The sequence below is a fragment of the Lutjanus erythropterus genome, chromosome 16, assembly GCF_056507025.1.
Source record: "Lutjanus erythropterus isolate fLutEry1 chromosome 16, fLutEry1.hap2, whole genome shotgun sequence".
NCBI classification, from domain to species: domain Eukaryota; kingdom Metazoa; phylum Chordata; class Actinopteri; order Lutjaniformes; family Lutjanidae; genus Lutjanus; species Lutjanus erythropterus.
The window spans coordinates 22,478,925-22,498,302 of NC_139332.1; the positions used below are offsets into that span (position 1 = coordinate 22,478,925).

General features: G+C 38.8%; 1 protein-coding gene across 1 annotated transcript in view; it reads right to left on the reverse strand.

Annotated features, from left to right (window-relative positions):
• csmd3b (CUB and Sushi multiple domains 3b) overlaps window positions 1-19,378 on the reverse strand; it is a 456,383-nt gene that overhangs the window by 67,040 nt on the left and 369,965 nt on the right. The window contains exons 34-46 of the mRNA XM_084738341.1: window positions 19,210-19,326; window positions 13,771-13,884; window positions 13,489-13,584; window positions 12,343-12,546; window positions 11,969-12,093; window positions 11,100-11,196; window positions 8,422-8,526; window positions 8,213-8,331; window positions 6,966-7,035; window positions 6,172-6,288; window positions 5,437-5,646; window positions 4,053-4,241; window positions 1,593-1,770 (exon numbers count right to left, since the gene is read on the reverse strand). Of these exons, the coding sequence (XP_084594467.1) occupies window positions 1,593-1,770; window positions 4,053-4,241; window positions 5,437-5,646; window positions 6,172-6,288; window positions 6,966-7,035; window positions 8,213-8,331; window positions 8,422-8,526; window positions 11,100-11,196; window positions 11,969-12,093; window positions 12,343-12,546; window positions 13,489-13,584; window positions 13,771-13,884; window positions 19,210-19,326 (1,741 nt within the window). The remainder of the gene's footprint in view (window positions 1-1,592; window positions 1,771-4,052; window positions 4,242-5,436; window positions 5,647-6,171; window positions 6,289-6,965; window positions 7,036-8,212; window positions 8,332-8,421; window positions 8,527-11,099; window positions 11,197-11,968; window positions 12,094-12,342; window positions 12,547-13,488; window positions 13,585-13,770; window positions 13,885-19,209; window positions 19,327-19,378) is intronic.

Sequence of the window (19,378 nt, forward strand, 5' to 3'; positions counted from 1 at the left end):
TTTAATGTTTTTCTCACTTTCCCAGAGTCAGAAACTAGTAATTGCTTTTTGACAAACTTTTTTCTTTATGTATTTGGTGTATCTGAAGAAAAAAAGCAATATTGTCCAAATATTGCCCACAGTTTCAGACATTAATAAAAAACCCTAATAGAATAATAGATTAGTTAAAATTATCTTTGTTTGCTGTTGGTTGAGTGACTGCGAGATTGTTGCAACAATGTTTCCAGACTATATTGTTGTTTACCTGGCAGAGATTGTAGCGAGTCAGTCACATCTAATAATTCAGATGGTTATTGGCCATAAATGGATCCTGAGACAGTGGGCAGTGCATTTTTCGTTGAATGCCTACGTTTTTAATTCGATCTAAATTAGAACCTAATAAAGTAAAGTCTTCCCGAAGGTAAGCTGGACTTAACTGGAGACTCATGGTAACTGTCACTGTAGCCGACCTCAGGTCACATAATGGGATCATTCATTCTGGTAGAGAATAAGAGGACTCTTTTTACCTTACAATGTTCAATTTCTTGGTGTACCTGTCTTTCTCTGGAGGATGGAGACTATCAAAGTAATTATTTGATATAGAAGGTGTTGGACACTTGTGGGTCATCCAGGTCTTTGTTGGGAAAAGGTACATCGTGTAACCAGACTTTTTCAACTGATAAAAACGTTTTTAGTTCTAATAATTTTTAGAGGTTCCTGAGGGGTGTGGAAGCAACCAAACATTGAAATCTGGAGGGTAAGAGAGTGCTGATATCATGACAGGCTAACAAAAGTACAACACAGACGTTCGGTCCGTCTGTGTTGTCCTAAAAATACATCATTTGCAAGGGGATGTATCAGCAGCGCACCATTTCTTACCCTGCTGGTTTCGTGTTTTTCCTGCCTAGCTCTGCCTCTCCATGTCTGCATGCCAGGTGATGCTTCTAAACTGTTGATGCTGCACTCTGCCGTCTATTTATAGAAAACTTTTGCTATAGAGAGGAGGCAACAACATGGCAACCATAGAAATAGATTGTGCAGTCTCTTTATGGTTCTGCTGCCACCTTGCACCTGAAGAAAACAATGTTCTGTGGCGTTTAAGCATCATTTAAACACCTGCTTTGACAAACTGTCCGCTCTTGCAATGGCTGCTGTCCTCAGAAAGAATACTGAAGAAAGAAGTCAAGGCCAGGCAGGCAGGGAGAGAAAGACGGATTGTATATACTGTAACACATAAGACCGACTGAGGCACGGAGACAGTGTGAGGAACAAACGGAAGAAGAGCGAGACTTATGGGGAAAGAGAGACGGGTAAAACATGACAACAAGGAAAATATGTCAGAGGAACTTTATATTCAAGGAGAGATGTCTGTAGTCATAGTAACCCTTGCAGGAATTTAGCCAATTAGTGGCCAGCTCTGAAAAGATGTTAAGGAGCATGACATCCTGTGTGAGAGGAAAAGTGTGTGCATGTGTGTGACTGTGTGTGTAGCAGAAGTTCTTCCAATATGTGCTACAAAGACGATGGCTATTCAGTCACATAAAAAAAGACCACATCTTGGTGAAACAGGAAAACACAAGACGTGGCACATAATAAGGATAAATTACACCTACCAGACAGTAATGTAGTCATATATGGGTTCAGTGCTCAGTACAGTAAAGTTGATGTAAATCCCATGTCCAGGAGGAACTCGAACACTCCACACACAGTCCTGGAAGTTGGGGTATTCCTCGGGGTGACCAGGAGAGTAAATGGTTCCATTTAACGACGTGATGTTGCCACCACAAAGAGCTGCAAGAAGAAGAATATTAACAGAATTACCTTTAACAAATTACCAGCAAATTACTAATGTGAAGCTTTAGTAATTGTCTCGATGACTGAGAGAGGACACGTCTCTATCAGTCGGCTGTAATGACCACTGGATAACACCTTAATAGTCTTAATAAATTGTCATTACAGTTTTATTTCAGTTCTGCAGCACAGGTATTCCTTGGGAGTGCCGGTGTTGCTCATCGCAGCTGAGAGCTATAAGGCTGAATATTTATAGTTTTCCAATTTAAGGGTCCTTGAATAAGTGTTAAGGCTCTAAAGTCTAGCCTCAAAGTGAAAAACAGAATAATAATTGGATTACTTTTCAGCTACAGAAAGAAAGTTCATAAAGTTAGAATAGGCTATCATTAAAAGTGGACACCGATAACTTTTCAACTCTCCCTCTAACATTTAGGTGCTATTATTGTTTGTGCTGCTGTTGCAAAGACAACAGCTGTACACAACAGCTTTCCGTGGGGAAATGATTTACACCACTTTGGAAATAAGAGAGAAGAAAGAAGCATGTTCACTGAAGAAGTACACTGAAAGCTATTCTAATGATGTGTATTCCATAGTAACATAGTTTAACATTAGTGTATTGTTTAGCAGAAACGAGTAACTACAGCAGAGGCTGGCACTGGGGTGAAGTTATATGAAAACATTAAGAGAAAAAAAGTTAATTTCTTCATTACCTTAGTCTATAATGGAGTCATTATTTTCCTGGGCAAAAATTGTGCCTGGTGGCAGACAGGCGAAAGAGAGGCTTATAGGGAGCCAATCCGATGTCATTACATTGTGCAAGCAACATTTACTTCATAGTGATAAGCAAAAAAGTTGTCTTTTTCAATTTGACACACACACACACACACATATATATTTATATACATATACATACATATATATATGTGTATATATGTGTGTGACCTACTTCAGATGAAACCATGCCTGCTTCTGTATGATGAAAGCCTAGATGGATGTTGTTCTATGCTTGACTCAAATTGCTAACTCATTCCCATTACTAACACCAGACACACAGTGAATATAGATATCTAATTTGTCTCTCCTTTGTGGCATGACAGCAAATTGATCAAATTCAGTGCTCCAAATCACTGTTTTCCAAGCAAAATTCTGTGTCATTTGTGGTTTAAGGCTGGAGTCACACAAGCATGAATTAAGGAGAGCAGCCATCGCCTGCAAATGACACTGACACGTCTTTTCTATTGGTTGAGGCCGTGACTCCACCCTCTCAAAGTTCACAAAAGCTGAACTTGACACAAAGAAAAGATTTGCGCAAATTTGTGCATGTGTGACCGTATCATAACAGCAAATTGCCCCATAATGCTATTTTCCAAGCTCCTGGCTAGCTAATCCTTCTGTCCTTTGAAGTCTTACAATAAATTGATCAAATTCAGTACCCCATATCACTATTTTCCAAGCTAAAGTATTTAGCTTTGAAATAGCACACCAGCTACCTAATTCTTCTCTTATTTGTGGTCTGATAAACATTAGTCTGGATTCCTCATATTCAGTGCCACATAATGCTATTTTCCAAACTACTGTAGCTATGAAATGGCATGCTAGTTAGCTAAGTCTTGTCCTACTTGTGGTTTAAGAGTGAATTCATCAAATTCAGTCCGCTTATCACTATTTTCTAAGCTACACATAATACAGGCTCTGTGTTTAACTCAAATTGTAAGCTAGCTAGCCTATTCTTGTTTCATTTGTGGCCTGACAAACAGTAAATTTATTAAATTCAGTGTGTGGAACCAATATCAGTGCAGTTTCCATGGGAATGCAACTTTTGGGACTTTCATTAACTAGATGGGGGCTAAAGTTGGTTGCAAAAACAATACACACAGTCTAACACTTTCTCTTATTTTTCCACTTTGCTCTCAGTGCAACACTCTTAATCAACTGGTAATACTGTGGTAGAAATGTCAAAGAGTATATTGTGATTATTTTTTAGAAAGCAGTGTCGGCAGATATGAATAAATATAATGTATACATAAAATGGTTACAGCTTGGAGTATGATAATTCAGTTTAATACTGGAATAACTCAACCGAGTCTGCAAAGCAACAATATGAAACACCATCACAAATATTCTCAACAGTGATGAAATGCTATTAAAAAGCATTCATCATATAGCATGGGGTAATTTCATTTCTAGCTGTCAACATATGAACCCTCTCAGACCAAAGAAATTATGCATTCAAACAGTCGTTCTGAAATAGAAACAGATACAGGGTTGACCTTCTGTATTACCTTCACATCGTGGCAGTGGGTGGTTCCAGTTCCTGCTGATTCCATGTAAACATGTGAGAGAAGCCTCTCCGATCAGAGAATATCCAGGCAGACATTCAAACGACACAGTCATCCCCACACTGAAGTCTGTGCCAATCACGATGCCGTTTCGAAACGGCCGAGGGTCCGGGCAACTCTGGAGCTGGTAGGCTTGAGAGACAGTAACCCAGATTAGTCAAGGAAAATAGTATCAATACAGGACTACTACATACATAGCCAAGAGCAGGAGTATGATATGTGCACTGCTGCTTTCTTGAAACTGTAAAATCATTCAAAGCATAGCAGTCAATCACCAAGTCAATATACAACAAAGACGGTTATGGTATAATTAGTAACATTAGCAATCATTTTCTAGAGTATTTAGTGCTGCAAAATAAATTTAAGATCCCGACCACTGTAGCTGCTGAATGGACTGCTCTCTGCTCTAAACCACTGTAAGAATGTTAAATCACCTTTCTCCTGTTTAAAAACTGTCAAAACGAATTTTCACACAAAGATGAAAAGACTAACCCATAATTCCTCTGGCATTATTAAGATGAAGACCTACTGCAATCTGCAGTTTAAGTTTCAAATAACAGGAATATAAAATGCTGCAGAGAAACTCAAAAAATAACAGCACCTGACTTGTAGATATAAATTAAGATTACTAAGTTTTTGACAAGGGTATCATGCACCACTGAAGCTCGTATTTGCTCTTTTGATGTTGCCAAAATACCCTCAAATTAAATCTGACAGTCTGCCATTTAAACGTTTTAGTCACGGTGACTTTTCACAGCCAAAGTTACAAGAGTCAAGGGTTCGCATGACTGAAGAAAGACATGTGACTGAGAAAGACAAACATTAGTAGCAATAATAGTCCTGTTTTAAAACACTCTGGCAGCGCTCCTGTCACGAGATAAAAGGTGTTATTCATCAGCCACTGTAATTTGCACATTAATGGAATTAGCTGTAACAAATTAGGCCATCTACAAGATTTGTCATAATAAATATGACTGCTCAAAACCTTTTTAGTGTCAGACAGAATAAATATAAAACTTGTCTCATCACTGAAATTAATCCAAAAAGGAGGACTTGTGCACCTTGTCATTTTGTTGTTTTTTTTTTGCAAATACTTTAAAAGTCAGGAAACATTGTCTGAATGTCAATAATTTTGTTGTTAGGCACTCTTAAGAAAAAAAGTCACAGTTAAGACTGCTGTAAAAATCTTCTAACCAAGTTTTCACATTGGCAGCCACTGATGTTTTGGCAAAAAGCACAGTCAGACGTCTGCTTTTCTTGTCTTTTCTTTTCTTAAGCAAATGATCACACAGGATGTTGAAGAGAAACTTGGAAAAACAACATTTACCTTGATATGTGATGTGAAACCCTGGTTTGTTTTGTGAATAGTCGCTGTGGAAGAAGAAGCTGGTCTGGTGGGTGGTGCTGAACAGCGGCTTGGGAATGACTGGGCCGCTGAACCGGTCGATGACCGAGCCCATCTCCAGCGTTCCACTGCGGATCTCTAAGTAATCGTGGATCGCTTCAGTGGAGAAGTTCAGAAACTGGAGATGGATACCTGAGGGAAAACACATAGCTTATGACATTTACAGCGATCAGCAAAGCTCGACTGACGGAGAGGCCGGCAATAAAAGCGTTTGTAGATGCTTCATCGCAGCCACTCGACGACAAAGTGGATAAAGGCCACCGACACCGATTGAGCGAGGGAGCGAGTGAGTGAGTAATAGAAAAAATCAATCAGAGAATAATGTAGATATATGAAGGGGGAGACAGAAGCAGACAAACAGAGAAACAGATGGTCAGTGTATATCCTTTGTATTTTTTAATTTACTTTTCAGAAACGGGTGTTAAAACCAAGTGATTATTTGATGTTTGTATTTTTTTTTTAAATACAAATTGAAACTGAAATACAATAGTTTTTTTAATTTTAAAAAAGGGACGACCATTTGAACTTTCTATTAGTTTTTTAATATCCCTTTCTAGAAGGAAAATCGAATGACCAAAAGATACACTGACCCACAGCTGTACTGATAAACGGATAGAGAACCACAAACACCGTCTCAAAGTTGACAGTGTTTCTTACCAAAGCCGACAGGTAAGTTGACTGTCCATGTGCAGTCTAATCCACTCGGGTAGTTGCCGGGGTAACCAGGACTTAGAATAACTCCACTTACATCTGTCATAGACCCACCACACTGGGCTGCGCACACACACACACACACACACACACACACACACACACACACACACACACACACACAAACACACACACACACACACACACACACACACACACAACACACAAACACACACATCACAGAAAGAGAGAAAAAAAAAGGAAGCAGTAGTTCAGTGTTGAAAGCAACACATCAAAAGCAGGAGGCTGACCTCACTGACTTCAGCAGACATACTTCTCCTTTTTCAAGACACTGCTACTGGCCGGATGCTTGAATATGTTTGACCCGACATTTTGCATCATTTTGAATCAAACATTAATATTCTGAGTCTTTAATAAATACCCTTCATGAATAAATTACCATTGTGCATGCTGATGTGTGTGTGTGTGTGTGTGTCCTCTTGTTTCCTCCAGTTTGCCTCAGTGCATGCTGATGATCTGGCACACTCTGTTTATGGCAGAGTCTGACTTAGCTTTGCATCAGTTTAAAAGCTTAATCATATTCTGCACAGAATACTAAATAATCAGCTCATCACAGAACAGTAAATTGATCAAACGGCTTATTTTCCAGAGAATCAGGGTAGGCGATGGAGACGACTTGCATCATTTCTGCAGCACTGAAGTTTTGCAGTTAATCCAGGCTGGATTGCATGCATGCATGTGTATGTGTGTGTGTGTGTACACTGCAGAAGAACACCTACCAAGACAGAGTGGTACAGGGTAGTTCCATCTTCTCACAGGTCCAGGCATACAGGTGATATGAGCATTGCCCTAGAAATGTAACAGCAATCACAAACTATTATCATTTAACAGTTAGGAAATCACCACAGATTAGAAGAATTAGTATTAAAAGAGCTGTTTTTTATACTCAACAATAATATTCATGCTTTGCTGTGCTCTACATTAAGCACCTCCACAAGGGCTGTATACTGTACAGAAATTGGGAAGACTACACCAGAGACATACATTATTCAGGAGTTGTGCAAACCACACCAGAGCTGTATGTTTAAGAGCTGGGGAAACCACCCAAGAGCGGGGTTTCCTTCTGATTCATGGTTTAAATCGTTCTTGGTTTGTGCAGCCAGGGGATAAAAGGAGTGAATTGTGGCAGATCAGAAAAGGCGAGCATCCTTTAATGATTTTACATACTTATCTAGCTGTCAGTTTGCAACAACTGCAACTGCAACTTGTACAGTGTGTGTGTGTGTGTCGGAGTATTGGGATTGACAATACACCAATGCTTCTCTTTTATATACGGCAGTTATATAAACGGGAGCAGCATCGAAAAATGAGTAGTACAGCCCAAAGAGTGAGTTCAAGCCCTACACTGTATATTAAATAGGGGTTGAATCTCTATTTAATATACAATCCATGGTTAAAGTGAGTTGTTTCCCCAGCCCCTCCTCCCAAGACCCGAGGAAGCTCATGCAGGCTGCAGGAGCACAAGATGAGCACAACATTGTAACTAACAAGTGATAACATGTCCTCCACTATGAGCTGATCAGCTGCTCGTAACTGTCAGTTGTTTGTCAATGTAAAGTTAAGCCTGTTATCCTGAAAACAAGAGCCTCCTGCTACAAACATACAAACGCTGGAGAGTTCAGTAGCTGCTTATCTCACTGCCTGCCAGACTCCATTAACATATTGCTCAGTCATTATACCGTAATACACATCTACTTCGTTTAGACGATTTATTTATTCATTATTTATTATGACTCATGAACAGACACTTAGTCATTCGCCAAACATTCAACATTAATTTTAACTCTATTTTGCATGAAACGGGCAAAGTAAAGCTGCTGTGTCGGCACGGAATATTGCTGTAGATATCGTCACAATCTGGTACATTTTTTATGGTGATACTCAAAATAATGTTACACCCCTAGTAGTTAGTATGAATCCATGCAGAAAGACAAACAGTATATAGAGGTGTAGGTTGTACTTTTACCTGAAGAGAGTATCCTTGTTCACATGAAAACTGCACAACATCTCCGACCATAAATCTGTCTCCTTGTCTTATTCCATAGCTTGGAGTCTGAGGCTCTGGACATGATTCCAGACCAATAGCTGATAAGAAAAGCGAAAGTGAGACTCAGTCATCATCATGTATATATAGCATATGCTGCAGAAAGAGCTGATGTGAGACGAATATGTTACCTGTATATTCCAGGTGAAAACCAGCAGCTGAGACGCTAATATCAGAGCTGAAGCTGAGATAGAGGTTGTTAGATGTACTATTCAGGAGAGGGGGGATGGTGGTGCCTGAGAGCAGGGAGAGAGGAAGAGAGCAACAGAGGACCGCGATCACATTTTTTTTCTTTTTCAACTGAAGCTTGAAAGCAAATGATCTTAGTTATCTGACAGCAAAGGAAACAACAAAGGCCTCCCAAACCTACATTTTCACTTTTTTTTTTGTTTGTGAAGTGTTCTCCAAGGAGAGAGAAGGGAATTACTTTTATATGAGACATCTGTTTTATTTGAAACCACTTTTAAAATGTTGGCTTGACCTACTTAGCGTGGCGAGGCGAAGTACAAAGTGAAAAATGATACTACAATACTGAAGCAGAGCTGGTGCAACAGCGTAATTCTGTCAAGACCATTCACAATAACATAATCGATGATTCACTTTAATGTAAAGGAATATTAACCAGCTCTAATCTCCTTTTCAGTGAAAATTGTCTTGGCTTGCTTGAAGCCGCAACAGTAGTTTAAACATCTTTTGAAAATAACCACTTGTTGATTCTTTATATGTTCTGAGCCGTGAGAAAAGTCGTGTTATGATATGCATATTGCTTTTTGCTTTGTTACAGGTGTGCCAGGGAAACTTCAGTTCAAAGTCAAAGAGACAATCTTCTGAATGAATAGTGAATTAGGCCAATGGATGTTATTGCCTGTTGTGAAGGGAATTAATTAGCAGCATTTTTGAACAGTCTGAGGCTCCCCTGCTGGTCGCGTTCACGTCCCAGAGAAAATCTCATTCATTAACATAACGGAAAACTGATTTTTCCCCCATAATAAATGATGGATGATGATGAATAATGAACTGCATAGATTTTACCATAACAGTTGTTTTAGGACATTTGACAGTATTAATTAACAGTTGTAATTAACCAGTAAAAAAGTTTTATCAGCGTGCCGCATGTATTTACTCATTTATTATTTGTTTGTATGGAAATATGTCCTTGTCATGAACATTTCATTGACCACAATATAACCTCTTATCCGGTCTGTCATAAAGATGTCAGGCACTTCCAGAAATTATTCAACACAAGTAGGCGATAAATTTTCATCCCTTAACCCAGTATTAGTATCTCCAGGAGATGCTGACTTTTACTTATTCATTTATTGTTTCTAGCATGAAAATATGAGAAGGTCAATGTTTAGGCTTTCTTCTTCTGTATGTTTGCATATGCACATACATATACATACATACATATATATGTAATACACTGTCTTTGGATAAGTAATTCATACAACAATGCTTATAGGGTATAGCCAATGACTAAATACATTTTTGGGAACTTTTAGAAATGTGAATAATGTTATTGTTTTAAAATTCTACTGTTCTGGTATATGTGTCTTTGATACATGATGTCACAGTAAATATCTATTCCTAGTGGAGAATTAGAGTGTAAGAGGATCAATTAGCTATGGAAGAAAAACATTCCTGTACGTTCAGATAATCACAGATAAACAAGCAGGTGTCAGAGGGTGTGTTCATCAGCTCCTGCTGAGAGACGCAGAGTGAAATCAGTTTAGCTCCAACTGCAGTCTTAGCAGGGGGCCACATGGGCAGCATCTTGTATGCCCAAAACAATATGACAACATGCGACATTATTTAAGCTTTATTGCATTTAACTGTCATGCTGTATTTGCTATTAGCAGGTTACATGACATTTTGTCATCTTCTTTATTTTGTCACATAGCAGCATGAGTAGGACCATGAATCCTTGTAAAGCGGTTCTTGTCTTTAAAATGAGATTTCTCCATAAATACACAAATCTAACCACAGCCACCGCTGACCTTAATTAAAAAATGTTTAGTGTTGTTCAGTATTGTCTTCTCGGTCACTCAGTCTCATTAACAAATTAACTACTGCAATCAAAATTGCCACAACTTATACATATTTATAGCTGAAAATAAGTATATGCTATAATACAGTGAGGTTATGTTTTTAGTTTGGGTTGTTTATTTGTTGGTTTGTCTGTTTATCAGCATGATTATGGAAAAACTACTGGCCTGATATTCATGAAACTGGTGGAAGGGTGTAGTATAGGCCAAGCAAGAACCCATTAAATTTTGGGGTGGGTCCAAATCATGGAACGGATACAAGAATTATTCTTCACTTCCATTAACATTGTGAGATAGATCAATTGTAACACCACTTTCTATTACAAAATGAACTGATTCATTGTTGATGAGCAAACTCTGCGTAATTAAAGTCAATGTTGTGCCGAGACTAAACATACGATAAAACTTAACCGCCAACTCAAACATCACTGTACAAACAAGTGCAGCAGGCATGTAAGAAATAAGTAATGTCTAAACCATCCTTACTGTTTTTTCAAAGCCAACATAACCAAAATAGCCCAGTATGAACTTTATTGTGTGTTAGAATAATTTGCACACCATAGAAGACTGGACTATTGGCACTGGCATTGGTCTGCACTCTGAGTGCCCTCATGGTTGTATAATGTTTCCTACTTGCTAATTTGTTGCAATTTGTCTCACACTTAATTACTGTTATTTTCTAAATTACTTTCTGGCAAGAACGGCTGTGATATGTGTAACTTTTTGAGTAACACCATCAAAAAACACTGAGAGAAAGTGTTTACCGGAGTAGCTGCCCAGTCTTGGTGCGTGGTTGTCGGCACCGTCGTAAAAATCCAGAGAGTCCCAGTTATGCTCCGTGGCAAAACTCACAACTTGTATCTGGGGAGACGGATAAAGAGGAAGAAAAAGACAGATTTGTTCTTGTTAGTTCTTGTTACACTGTCTTTAATACAAGCACCTACATTGTGACTCGTATGGCAGAGCTGCTTTTCTACTTTTATCTTATTTGGATTTTATATTTTATTTACCTTTTTGACAAGTCAGTGTCTATTGAACAATTTCATCTGTTAAGTTTTATATATAACTAACCTTTACCCCTGTTCATAGTCCTATGTCCTTTCAAATTTTAATAAATTGCCAGTCATAAAAAAAATAAAATAAATAAAAGCACCTAAATTGTCATTTGATTGCATCAGGCATTTTTCATTCTATCAATGAATTCAGAAAGATAGTTAAACACATGACGTTAATTTCTGTAATCGAACTATCGAACAACATAAAGGGATTTGTGAGGCGAGGCTGAAAGAAAAAGTCAAATGATACAGAATGCACACGTTTTTGATGTGATGTCCGGTAAAATTGAAGAATTTTACTCTGAAGTGCCCGTCATATATTTGTATCAGACCCCATTTTGCGTCAGAGGCATCTTTGCCTTTGTATTTGTCCGTGAGAGCGGTTTAGCTTACACACAATCAGGCATTATCTCTCACGATTAGATCCTATCTAGTTATCTCTGGATGGGTCCTCTCTCACAAACCATCCATCCATTCATCCTTCTAATAATAGCTTATCTTCCTTGACATCCTGCCTGCTCAGCTTTTAAGCCAATGATACATAGGTCAGCCAGGAAGCAGCATGTGACGGGTACTACCTGTATTCCAGCCCCTTCTGGAACAGAGACCTTCCACACACAGTTCTGGTTGTTGTCGTAGGGCTCTGGGTATCCAGGCGACAGGATGGTCCCGCGACGAGAGGTCAACACACCCCCACAGGGAACTGAAATAGAGCAAAGAGGAGAGAAAAGCAGAGGTTAAAACAACACTTTGTCTGAAAGTAACAGAAAAAGAGAAAGTCGGTTGTGTCATCTCTTCCCCTGCAGAGGAGGAGACCAAAGAGCCCGAAGCCTGGGAGACAGCTTGGGCACAGTGAGCCACTTTGAAATGCAATTTCTGCTGTGTTTGAATTGTCTATATTTCTTTATAATTGTTCTTCAGTGTGGAGAATCCGTTCTGGAGTCATATTTACCTATGCATGTTGGCAGGGTGTCATTCCACTGTGCCAGGTTGTCTGGTACGCTCTCACACCGTATGGCAGTAGAGCCATGAAGAACATAACCAGGGTTGCACTCAAACTGCACCAAGGAGCCGACTGCGAAGTCATTACCGAGACGCTTCCCAAAGCGCGGCTCAGGGACTGAGCTGCACTGAGTGGAGCTGGTCCTCGGTACAGCTGCAAAAATAAGAAAACCATTAACATTGATAAGAATACCAAAATGTTCCGTTATTGCTGCCTAAATTGGTCACGGCACTCAAAAAAGATATTTTTGATCTCTGTGTGTCTTTTACAGTCAAATACATTTCTTTTGTAGCAGTAGCATTGTATGTAAAATGTCTAATTCTACAAAATACAAATTCTAGAAAATGTCAAAATTTGTATAAAACTTTCAGTACAAGAGTACAAGACAGTCCTGCAAACACCTATAATAAACATATACATACACACATGCTTTAAAGGTACAGTGGGTAACATTTGTGGGGATTTTACTGGCAGAATATGGAAGAAATAGAATATAATATTCATGATAGGCATGAAACAATATATCAAATATTGCAATAAAAAAAAAGTCTCAGCAGCCTACAAGAATGTGATGAAATCTACCACAATGTTACATGGTTAATTATTTGATTTTATTCTGTTTATTTTATTGTATAAAAAGACTTCTACTAACTACTGCACTGTTTGTTTTGCAATTACATATGTATAATTCAAGCAGGATGAAAACAGAAGCAATTTAAATTTAAATGAAAAACAAATTTTATATGAACAAAAAATTCAGTACACATCAGATTTATTATTTAAAAAAAGGCATTTTTTTCAAGTCAGTATTTTTCTTTGTTCTTAAATATTGTGATAAATATTGTATTGTGGACTTTTTTTTATCATGGTACTTTTTGGTGTTGTTAATTCATAAGTACTGCATGCTCCCAGGATGTCTGTGTCTCCTTTCATGTTTTTTGTTCCCACTGTGGCTTTTCCTACATGCTTGAAAGGGGAGGGTGAGGCAAGGTGTCCTGCAATCTGCAGTTTCATTGCTTGGTGCCACTAAATCCTTCGCAGTAGCCCAATTATGATGATTTAAATAATGCCTTTGGCTACATGTGAATGGCTGACCTTGGTAGACAAAGTGAAATCCCTTCGCAGTTTCTGGTCCCACTGTGGTAAACTTGATCGTGATCTGATTTCCTGAACTCAGAGGTAGAGACTCACCTGGAGAGAATCAAAGAGAGACAAGATCATAGGCGAAGACGTATGGTTAGGACTCATCTTGTCTATTTTTCCATCCATCCATATATACATATATACATATATATACATATATATATATATATATATATATATATATATATATATATATATACACACACATATATATATATATCCATCCATCCTCACCAGAGTGGGACCCAGAGAGAGAAGACAGCAGCGTGTTTTGTTGAGTGGGTCCATCGTATATTTCCACCACATCATTTAGAGATGTCTGGAACAGCACGAACTGACCAAAGAGAACTGGAGACAAATAAGGAGGGAAAAATGACACAAAAAAAGATGAGTTAACCACAGTTGAATGGTGGCAAATTATTATTCCACGCCACTGTCTCTGTGCCTGACCTTCCAATGATAGAATTAACCTGTAACACCTAATTTAAATTTTATTAAGCTGCAGTGTCAACTTCTATTTGAAGCCAACTACTGGCACAAAATTACATATCAGGGCACTTAACAGTCAAAACATCACCTCATCTTAATCATCCACCAGTCTAACCAATCTGCACTCACCAAGTCAGCTGGCCGGGGTGCGTTAGTGTTAGTGTCAGCTAGTGTGAAATAGTGGTGTTCAAAAATTGCCTTGCTTTTCTCTACATATGCCGTTATAGGGAGATGTTTTTCTGTCTGTCTTCTCTACAGTATTACAAGCAGGCCCAAGAGGTAACCTGTCAAGCCCATATCCCAAAACCCATGTTTTACTCTGTTTCAGTATGATGGAAGGTGAAAAGCCTGCTGCAGTGGCCATGAATTGAACCCAGGCCTCCCATATAATACGTGGAGGTTCCTTTGCCAAACCATGAATTTTACAGTGCAGCTGTAGTGGCAGGTAGCATTAGAAGCCCCCCTGGAGGCCTGTAACCTTATATTTGCTCAAACTTGTACCTCTTGTACTTGTACCTCTGTTGATCAGTGTGTCTTCAAATCAATCAGAAGTCGCCTTAAGACAATCTGTAGTGTTGTTGTAATAATGAAAATATGTTTGTCTGCAGCACATAGAAAAATACATCTTTTAAGGATAAATTACATTCATTTCAGCCTCACTGCACACACACACAGACACACACACACACACACACACACACACACACACACACACACACACACACACACACACACACACACACACACACACACACACAGATCATCGCTCCGTCTCTCCCTCCCCTCTCTTTTTCTCTTTGGCCCCAAAGGCTGAGGTGTAAAGGATTAAATCTGAACATTGCCAAGGATATTCGGCTATAAGAAGGTCACTGGTCACTTTGTACAAGGCTGTTTCTCTCTGTGGAGTTCTTTGAAAGCATGAGCCGCATTTTGCTAAAACACTGCCGCTGACTCACAAAAGATACTCTGTCTGCTTTCATCTGAGTCCTTGTTTCATGTTAAAATAATGACAAGCGATGCAGAACAGAAACAAAGCAGTGGATTTTCAATTGCTGTTGAATTGGAATCTGACAACAAAACAAAACCATCAGGAGAGAGTTTAGTTCTATCGGGTAGGCTCGCTGCAGAAGTGGGTGTTACTGGTGTTACAGCATGCAGGCAGACACTGCTTACATTACTTGCCCCTGCCCGACCGTCAAAGTGCATCAGTACTTAGTCAGACAACTGATGCTACAATTATAAACTGAAAGTGTGTGCTCCGCACAGCAGCAGCCGAGTCACAGCACAGTGTAGCGTCATAACTCCGACCATGATTCACACAATTAAAGCAGAATGGGAAACAGAACCATCTGGGCTAAGAGCCTGGAATTTTTACACAATTCCACAAAGTATTGCCGGAAATTTCACCACAGTGCGATAAATGCGGCTCAACAGAAGCAATGTTATTACACAGCCTTATGTCCAAATTTGCAGAACTTCTGGCCGGGGATGTTCAGAATATTTTTGTAGATAATGGGGGCAGAGATAGAACCTGACCCGGTATTAATCACCTTGGGAGTATCAGTAGGCTGGATGAAACTGCAGGTAGCTCCGCAACACCTCTTATCTTATGGACCTCTCACTGCTAAGAAGCTCATTCTTCTACTTTGGAAGAAGAAAGAAGTGCCTACTGTTAAACTGTGGCTGACACAGCTGACAAAAATAATTTAATTTATTCTTAAAAACAAATTTAGGTAATTTGAGAAGATTTGGCACACCTTAATCTCCTATATTAAAGGCTAAATCCATTCAAATCCTGTATATAAACTACACTATATGTAATACTATGTCACACTCCTGGGGAAGGTTGAGGGCTGGGTTGGGGAGAGTGGGTGCATCAAGGTATAACATCTTTCTTTCACCCAATAACAACAATCAGTTCTTGTCAAAAGGGTCTCAAATACATCCAGTGAAGGGTTAACTACTGTAGGTGGGACCAACCTGGGGGTAGGTGAAATAGCAGAGTCCTCAGTATGCTCTGAGAGGCCATTTACAAATGAGAGATAATCTGATTGGATTTATGGTGCGTTCCATTTACCTCAGACATCAGTAGTCAGAGCTGGGAATGACATCATACCTGTGTTGACCACGTTTCAGTGCAATAAGTTGGCTGCAATAAGTTTTTGTGCTTGATAATATATTACAAGTTATTTTGTGCAAACACTGTAGCACCGTGTCCACAAAAAGAACTTGGACAGTATGTATGTGTGTTCGACTGATTTAATGTGACACAGAACATAAGTTCTAATAAACAGCTTTCACTACTGTTGATCCACAGAACAGGCATCTTGGATTGTCAGGTCAGGCTTGGTGAGGTTCCTCTGACTTTCCAAGTTGGAAAATCAACTTCAGGGGGGCTTTCTGGTTGAAATTTCCAACTGGGAACTCAGAAATCCCTACTTCCCAGTTCAGATGAAACACCCCGTAAATCCACATCAAGCTTGTCTGAGCTGCAGATACTGTTTAACTGCGGTAACAATGCCACTGCTTTCTTGCAGGGATAGCAGGAGTCTTTCCTTTTAAATACCTTAAATTATGCTGAAAGCACAGATGAACAATTAGTCTATAACGATGCACAGTTTTGAATCATGGTTTTGATAGTCAATTTATAATCTCTTAAACTTGTATCTTATAACCATATCAAGGTCTTACAGTACATGAGAATGTGTATAAGCAGGCTGTTGAATGGTTATAAAGAATGACACATTTCCACCTGTCAGCAGAAATACTTAAAAGCTCCCACTGTGTATAGATCTTAAGGAAATCAGAGTGGTTAAAGTTTCCATCATTCCTCACTGTAATATCGACATACCACAGAGCAGGTGGACGAGTTCACAGCTGAAACTGTGTCAAAACAGCACAGATTTCAAGCAGGAGGACACACATGCACCGACAATTACACACAGACATAAAACATTAACACACACAGGGAATAGCTTACACGCTTTTGGGTATCACAGAGGATTTCACTCATACTGAGATAACAAGGAAAAACATACATACACACCACCGACACAAGAAGACGCATACAAACAAAGTCACACACATGCAAACACACACTCAGATACCAGCAGTGTTATCCCACACCGTGTTAGCTTGTTGGTAATGAAATCTCTTTGCACTGCAGTCACATACAGCTGGTAGATCTGTTCAGCTGCCCAGGTTGTAACATGCCCGGCAAAGTTTAAATCAATCCACTGGACTTGTTATCAAATGATTGAAATGTTTCACTGTTCATTTGAAAGGCTTCTGCAGCTCTTGACATCAGATGGAGAAAACCTGGGCATCGATCCCTGTGGAGCTGCCATGCCTCCTGATGAGCTGCCTGAGTGGGTGTCCTCAGCCATGTCCTTATTCAACAGGAGGTATGGCATCTCCACAGGGATGAATGCCAAGGGTTTTCCCCACCTGGTGTTAAAACTGCTTGTATGAATGGTGAAACATCGTTAACCATTTAATAACCGGTCCAGTGGATTGAGTTCAACTTCTCTGATCAACAAAAAGTTTTCAGCCTGCAACCTTGATCTGGTAACCGTCAACTGCTGTTAGATCATAAATTATAGACGTATTTTTCTTCCTTGTTTTGATGAATGACAGCTGTTTAACAAATCTGGGCATGGCGTAAAACTCCAGCACTGCAACTTTACAAAACAATCTCTGTCTCTCGCTCTGTGTGGGAGGTTCAGGGAGGGTGTCTGTGTGTCTTATACAATATGTAGGCCAACCAAATGTTAGCTCCTCTCAGTCAAAATGTCTACGTGGAACTGACACTCCAAATGCTTCTGTGCAAATATAATGAGACAGCAACCATCAACAGCCTCAGGGAAAGCTGCTATTTATTCATAGCACCACAGGGCATAATTGGACATCATATCCACCAATTACTGATTGTTTGTAAAAGCTCAAGTCAGGCCCAATGAGTCCGTCGTTTTAATATTTAGTTAACCAATAATTTAGATGTCAATATGTTATGTCGTATTGGAGACACAACTAAATGAATAAACTAAATAAATGTGCACATCTTCAAAATTAAATGATACTGATACTTGGACAGCAAAATCCCAACTTAATGTCTTAATGTTTAATAGTATTTGCTAATTAAGACAATGTCTATTAACTGCTTTTTCCCATAATTTTTTTTGTAAACATAGAGGTAACATTCTACAAACACTAAATAATCATAACAGCTACTGAACTTGCATGTCAACTTATTCATCTACAGGACAGCTGAGCAAACTCCAATTGCTCATTAACATATATGATATAGTAGAAAGCTCCAGAAAAGGCGAGTAAGTTGACCTTAAGTTGAGTTTGCTTTGTTAAACTATTTCCAAGGTCTGGAATGAACTTAAATGCTTAACTTGATGGTGACACAATCGGTACTGATAATGCTATTAATCAATTTAAATTTGATTAAATTCTAGATTTAGCCCTTTATTCTACAGATTTGAAAGACATTCAATATTAACATGTTATATGTATACGTATAATATGTACAATATGTTCCCGACATTATAATGTTAATGTTACCCTCTATAATCAGTGATTTTTAACACATGATATTGCCCCTTACAACCGGAGAGAGAAAAGACCTAGATGCTTGTAAGGAAATGAAATATGACAGACTTCCTCTAATGTCCCCAGATTCTTAACACAGCCTCATTTAATATCACTACAATATTCATATCTTTATGATTGGTCATTTATGTCTGACTTAAGGACCACAGATCAAATGTGGCAAGATAAAAAACAGCCTCATCTTTTCATGTCACTTAAATGATGAAACTCTGACCTAGAATCAAATAAATGGCCAGCGAGCATCTTTTGATCATGTGTAATATCTTTACTACTCCTTTAGTGGTTAAAACCCCACAGGGGATTCCTTTGAGGGGCTTCCCCATTAAAATAAATCACAAAAGCTTTAATGTCACTTTGTTTCAACAAGTAAAAGAACAATAGGAAAATATATGTGAAAGACAATTGTGATCACAGGTTTCATTCATGACTGTTGTCTTTTCACCTGTACTTCAGAGCGCCATACCATTTGAAATAATAAAGAATAAATGCCTTTAAATTCCTTGGATTGATGGTATTCAATACAATTGGCATGTGTTCAATATTCTGTGTATGTACTGATGAACTTACCAAACTCTCTAGGTACAGATATAGAGTAGACACAGGTCTGTCCAGAGGTGTAGTTTCTGGGGAAGTTTGGAGATAAAACAGTCCCTTCAGATCCGGTAGAACGACTTCCACAGGGAGCTGTAGAAAGAATATACATGTACACATATAAAGATATGTAGAAAATAACATA